The sequence below is a fragment of the Pristiophorus japonicus genome, unplaced genomic scaffold (assembly GCF_044704955.1).
Source record: "Pristiophorus japonicus isolate sPriJap1 unplaced genomic scaffold, sPriJap1.hap1 HAP1_SCAFFOLD_251, whole genome shotgun sequence".
NCBI classification, from domain to species: Eukaryota; Metazoa; Chordata; class Chondrichthyes; family Pristiophoridae; genus Pristiophorus; species Pristiophorus japonicus.
The window spans coordinates 572,444-578,742 of record NW_027252241.1 but is presented as its reverse complement, the minus strand read 5'-3'; the positions used below and the strand labels follow the sequence as shown (position 1 = coordinate 578,742).

Genomic DNA, 6,299 nt, shown 5'->3' with positions numbered 1-6,299 from the left:
TACAGGGGCAGGGAGGTGTTGCTACAGTTGTACAGGGCCTTGATGAGGCCACACCTGGAGTATTGTGTACAGTTTTGGTCTCCTAACTTGAGGAAGGACATTCTTGCTATTCAGGGAGTGCAGCGAAGATTCACCAGATTGATTCCCGGGATGGTGGGACTGACCTATCAAGAAAGACTGGATCAACTGGGCTTGTATTCACTGGAGTTCAGAAGAATGAGAGGGGACCTCATAGAAACGTTTAAAATTCTGACGGGTTTAGACAGGTTAGATGCAGGAAGAATGTTCCCAAAGTTGGGGAAGTCCAGAACCAGGGGTCACAGTCTAAGGATAAGGGGTAAGCCATTTAGGACCGAGATGAGGAGAAACGTCTTCACCCAGAGAGTGGTGAACCTGTGGAATTCTCTACCACAGAAAGTAGTTGAGGCCAATTCACTAAATATATTCAAAAAGGGAGTTAAATGAAGTCCTTACTACTCGGGGGATCAAGGGGCATGGCGAGAAAGCAGGAATGGGGTACTGAAGTTTCATGTTCAGCCATGAACTCATTGAATGGCGGTGCAGGCTAGAAGGGCTGAATGGCCTGCTCCTGCACCTATTTTCTATGTTTCTATGTTTCTATGTTTAAATTGGTTCCCACGTATTTTGAGGCTGTGCCCCCTAGTTCTAGTTTCCCCGACCAGTCGAAACAACTTCTCTGCCTCTATCTTGTCTATCCCTTTCATTATTTTAACTGTTTCTAGAAGATCACCCCTCATCCTTCTGAACTCCAACGAGTAAAGACCCAGTCTACTCAATCTATCATCATAAGGTAACTCCCTCATCTCCGGAATCACTCTAGTGAATCGTCTCTGTACCCCCTCGAAAGCTAGTTTATCGTTCCTTAAGTAAGGTGACCAAAACTGCACGCAGTACTCAAGGTGCAGCCTCACCAATACCCTGTGCAGTTGCAGCAGGACCTCCCTGCTTTTGTACTCAATCCCTGTTGCAATGAAGACCAACATTCCATTCACCTTCCTGATTACCTGCTGTACCTGCAAACAAACTTTGAGATTCTTGCACAATGACCCCCAGATCTCTCTGCACTGCAGCATGTTATATTCAAAAGGGAGTTAGATGAGGTCCTTACTACTAGGGGGATCAAGGGGTATGGCGAGAAAGCAGGAATGGGGTACTGAAGTTGAATGTTCAGCCATGAACTCATTGAATGGCGGTGCAAGCTAGAAGGGCCGAATGGCCCTTTTCTATGTTTCCATGTTTCTATGTTGTAATTCCTCCCCATTCAAATAATATTCCCATTTACTGTTTCTTTTTTCAAATTGGATAACCTCACATTTTCCAACATTGTATTCCATCTGCCAGCCCTGATGTCTCCCCATACACCAGCCAGTCCTGATGTCTCCCCATACACCAGCCAGTCCTGATGTCTGCCCATACACCAGCCAGTCCTGATGTCTCCCCATACACCAGCCAGTCCTAATGTCTCCCCATACACCAGCCAGTGCTGATGTCTCCCCATACACAAGCCAGTCCTGATGTCTCCCCATACACCAGCCAGTCCTGATGTCTCCCCATACACCAGCCAGTCCTGATGTCTCCCCATACACCAGCCAGTCCTGATGTCTCCCCATACACCAGCCAGTCCTGATGTCTCCCCATACACCAGCCAGTGCTGATGTCTCCCCATACACAAGCCAGTGCTGATGTCTCCCCATACACCAGCCAGTGCTGATGTCTCCCCATACACAAGCCAGTCCTGATGTCTCCCCATACACCAGCCAGTCCTGATGTCTCCCCATACAACAGCCAGTGCTGATGTCTCCTCATACACAAGCCAGTGCTGATGTCTCCCCATACACCAGCCAGTCCTGATGTCTCCCCATACACCAGCCAGTCCTGATGTCTCCCCAAACACCAGCCAGTCCTGATGTCTCCCCATACACCAGCCAATGCTGATGTCTCCCCATACACAAGCCAGTCCTGATGTCTCCCCATACACCAGCCAGTCCTTATGTCACCCCATACACCAGCCAGTGCTGATGTCTCCCCATACACCAGCCAGTCCTGATGTCACCCCATACACCAGCCAGTCCTGATGATCCTGCTCCAGAACCAGCACATTGTTATTTTCTCGATGGGAATTCTTTTCTCCCTCGATCTTTCCCCCCGAAGTTACGCACTCGGTGGATTTTCTGCAGTTGGCTGTGGATGATGTTGATCTCATCTTGGATGTGAACATAACGTACATTTCTGCCAGTCACAAAGAAGTTGTCCAGGAGCGAGACTTTGCCCCACCGATCAGTGTACGTCACCTCAGAAAGCCGGACATTCGTGAATGCGTCAACATTATCGACTCGCCCCCTCACCGAGCTCTCGTCTCTCAGCTCCACGGTGGTGATGTGGCCGTGCAAGCCCTGGAGAAGAATAATGAGGCTGTTCTCTGCAACCGTCCGCTCTTTAATGGAGTGGCTCAACGACATGACGCTTGCTTGCAACTCCATGCAATCAGCTGAATGGAAGAGAAAGATCAACTGCAACGCACACGCTTCCCCTGATAGTACGCCAACTCACACAGCGCCTGCCACTGCCTTGCCAAATGACACTCTGTCGATATATTCGACTCTGCCTCTGTTTATATTACACTAGACCCTGTTCCTCTTTATTTTACACGAGACTGTATCTCTGCTTATAAATAGAAGTATAGAGTACAAATGCATGGATATTATGATTAACCTGTACCAAACACTGGTTCCGCCTCAACTGGAGTATTGTGGGCAACACACGTTAGGAATAATGTGAAGGCCTTGGAGAGGGTGTAGAAAAGATTTACGAGAATGATTCCAGGGATGAGGGACTTCAGTTACCTGGACAACTGGAGCAGCTGGGGTTGCCAGGGGGATGGAGTATAATAGCAGAGAAGTCCTGCTACAACTGTATCGGGTATTGGTGAGGCCACACCTGGAGTACAATGTACAGTTTTGGTCTCTGTATTGAAGGAAGAATATACTTTCATTGGAGGCAGTTCAGAGAAGGTTCACTAGGTTGATTCCTGAGATGAGGGGGTTGACTTACGAAGAAAGGTTGAGTAGTTTGGGCCTATACTCATTGGAGTTCAGAATAATGAGAGGTGATCTTATTGAAACATAAACGATACTGAGGGCTTGACAAGGTGGATGCAGAAAGGATATTTCCACTCATAGGAGAATCTAGAAATGGGTGTATAGTTTCTGAATAAGGGGTTGCCCATTTAAAACTGAGATGAGGGGAATTTCTTCTCTCAGAGGGTTCTAATTCTGTGGAATTCTCTGCCCCAGAGAGCTGTTGAGGCTGGATCATTGAATATATTTAAGGTGGAGATAGACAGATGTTTATGAGCGATATGGGAGTAAATGTTTATGGGGAGCGAGCGGGGAAGTGGAGTTGAGTCCATGATTAGATCAGCCACGATTTTATTGAATGATGGAGCAGGCTCAAGGGGCCAAATGGCCTACTCCCGCTCTTATTTATTATGTTCTCCTTAGAGCAGGGAAGATTGAGAGGAGATTTGATGGAGGTGTTCAAAATCATGAGTGGTCTTGCCAGAGTAGATCGAGAGATACTGTTCCCACTGACAGAAGAGTCGAGAACCAGAGGACACTGATTTTAGGTATTGGCAAAAGAACCAAAGGTGACACAAGAAAAAACATTTTTGCGTAGCGAGTGTTTAATATCTGGATTGCACAGCCTGAAAGGGTGGTGGAGGCAGACTCAATCACAGCTTTAAAAAGGGAGTTGGATAAGTATCTGAAAGAAAAACATTTGCAGGGCTGTGGGGTAAGGGTGGGGGAGTGGGACTAGCTGAGGTGCTCTTGCAGAGAGCTGGCACGTGCTCGACGGGCCGAATGGTCTTGTTCCGTGCTGTAACCGTTTTCTGATTCTATGGTTCTACCTCTCTCAGCATAAGCCTCTATTCCCTTCTCCCTCATATGCTGATCTTCAGTGCATCGATACTGGAAACACAGAGCGACCAATCCAGAGCCGCTCTATATCAGGCTGGGTGCTGGATAGGGAAGTCGCTCCCTGGCCTCCTGTGTGCGTCTGTTTGTTGCATCAGTTTGAGCTGACTTGCAGAGGGGGGAGAAGCTGTTGGGTTTAACCCCGAGTACCTCTGGGCTCAATCGGGCCCAACAATTTACGATGAGAGACTGTCAACGGCAGTGGATTCTAGGGGAGATTAGGTTGTGAAACAGACACTGTCCGCACAATGTAGAAGAGTATTGTTTTAGGAACAAGTATTTCTGCAGAGGCTTTCAATATACAGATTTGTTTTAATCCATTCTTGGAATGTGGGTGTCGCTTGTAGGGACAGAAGAGATTTCCAATTTCCATTTGCCCCTTGACAAGGTGATGGTGGGCCTTCTCGAACCGCTGCAGTCCGTGTGGTGAAGGTCCTCCCAGAATGCTGTTATGTGAGGAGTTCCAGGATTTTCAACCAGTGACGATGTAGGAACGGCGATATATGCCCAAGTCAGGATGGTGTGAGACTTGGAGGGGAACTTGGAGGTGATGGATTTCCATGCACCTGCTGCCTTGGTCCATCTTGGCGGGATAGGTTGCGGGTTTTGGAGGTTCTGGTCGAGTTGCAGATGTTTAAATTCCCTCCCCTTCACCCCGCCTGCCTCTCCCTCCTCCCATAGAGGCCAGAGTCTTGTGTCGGCCCAGACCGGTTGGTGGGTTCCCTTCCCTGCAGGACATTAGTGACCAGTTGGGTTATTACGACAATCCGTCAGCTTTCATGGTCACTTTTCTTCTGCTGATGGCCGCACAAATAGCCAGGTTCATTCAGCTCAATTTCACAACCTGCCTTTGTGTTTTTGTGGGTTCTCTCTCACCCACCCTTTTTCCTGTTTGAAACTCATTTTACAGGGTATTAAAAGGGGAGGATTTGTCGACCAGAGGCTCAAACCAACCATCACATTAAGATCTGACGGAGTCACTCGAATCATCAGGAACAAAATATCATCGGCCGATGACCATGGAAGCAAAAAGCACTGTTCACAGCGGGGAGAAACAGTACACGTGCAGTGTGTGTGGACAATGCTTCAGCCGATCATCCAACCTGGAGAGACAAAAGTGCAGTCACACTGGGGAGAAACTGTGTAAATGTGGGCATTGTGGGAAATGTTTCAACTACCCATCCCAGCTGGAAACACATCGGCGAGTTCACACGGGGGAGAGGCCATTCAGCTGCTCTGAGTGTGGGAAGGGATTCACTCAATTATCCAACCTGCTGATACACCAGCGAGTTCACACTGGGGCGAGGCCGTTCAGCTGCTCCGATTGTGGGAAGGGATTCACTTGGTCAGCCGACCTGCTGTGGCACCAGCGAGTTCACACTGGGGAGAGGCCGTTCGCCTGCTCCGAGTGTGGGGAAGGATTCACTCAGTCATCCAACCTGCTGATACACCAGCGAGTTCACACTGGGGAGAGGCCGTTCACCAGCCCCGAGTGTGGGAAGGGATTCGCTCGGTCCTCCCATCTGTTGAGGCACCAGCGAATTCACGCTGGGGAGAGGCCATTCACCTGTTCAGATTGTGGGAGGGGATTCACTCAGTCATCCCACTTGCTGACACACCAGCGAGTTCAAAAGTGACTGCAGGGGTGGGATTCTGCTGTTATTGCTGCTGTTAATCACATCCCGACTGAACCATGTTCATTCTGACAGTTGGGTTTGTTTCCGCTGATGTCAATAACTCCTGTAAATGGACTAGAGTTTAATATTGGGGAGAAAGACAAATAAAGTTTTGTTGCTTTCAACACATTGGTGTAGATTTTTGTCTTTCCCAACTGAGTGATTAGCATCATCTGACTGGAGCTCAGAGAGGATAATCTGGGCGGAGGATGGTATGTGGGGAGAACTTCAGCCTGGATACAGTCTTTGAGGGGCAAACGGCACTTTGGTCTTTCTCATCTCACTACATTGACAGCAAAGTCACCGTGCGGGTTAATCTTGACGTGTAAGGTACGGATGATATCCACCCAAGGGTGTTTAAAGAGACCCTTGGGACGGGTGCTCTGCCAGTCCCTTGCCCAGATCTCCAACAGCTCAGTAGTGTCATGGGTTGTTCCCTGAGATTGGAAGGTAGCACATGTAGTTCCCATTTTCCAAATTGGGCACAAGTCAGAGCTCGGGAACTGAAGGCCCATCAACGTGACCTCGATCACTGGGAGGGTGCTTGAAGGGATCCTGAGAGATGCTGTTTTCCATCATGGGGAAAGGGAAGGGGCCATTAGAGATACTGAACATGGATTCCGGTAAA

At 48.7% G+C, this 6,299-nt stretch overlaps 2 protein-coding genes across 2 annotated transcripts; one reads left to right on the top strand and one right to left on the bottom strand.

Moving 5' to 3' along the window:
- Nucleotides 1-2,123: 2,123 nt before the first annotated feature.
- LOC139247006 (U7 snRNA-associated Sm-like protein LSm10) lies at nucleotides 2,124-2,480 on the bottom strand. Its single transcript, XM_070871468.1, has one exon. The coding sequence runs from the start codon at nucleotides 2,478-2,480 to the stop codon at nucleotides 2,124-2,126; it is 357 nt and encodes a 118-aa protein (XP_070727569.1).
- Nucleotides 2,481-5,188: 2,708 nt separating this feature from the next.
- LOC139247007 (zinc finger protein 239-like) lies at nucleotides 5,189-5,587 on the top strand (the record flags this gene model as incomplete). The annotated part of the gene is made up of 1 exon (XM_070871470.1): nucleotides 5,189-5,587. A coding segment is annotated over one exon (399 nt), but the record flags the coding sequence as incomplete, so codon positions are not given.
- Between the last annotated feature and the right edge of the window lie 712 nt (nucleotides 5,588-6,299).

What these genes read in the sequence shown, in the direction of transcription:
- LOC139247006 (XM_070871468.1), bottom strand. Translation starts at nt 2,480, where the DNA reads ATGTCGTTGAGCCACTCCATTAAAGAGCGGACGGTTGCAGAGAACAGC.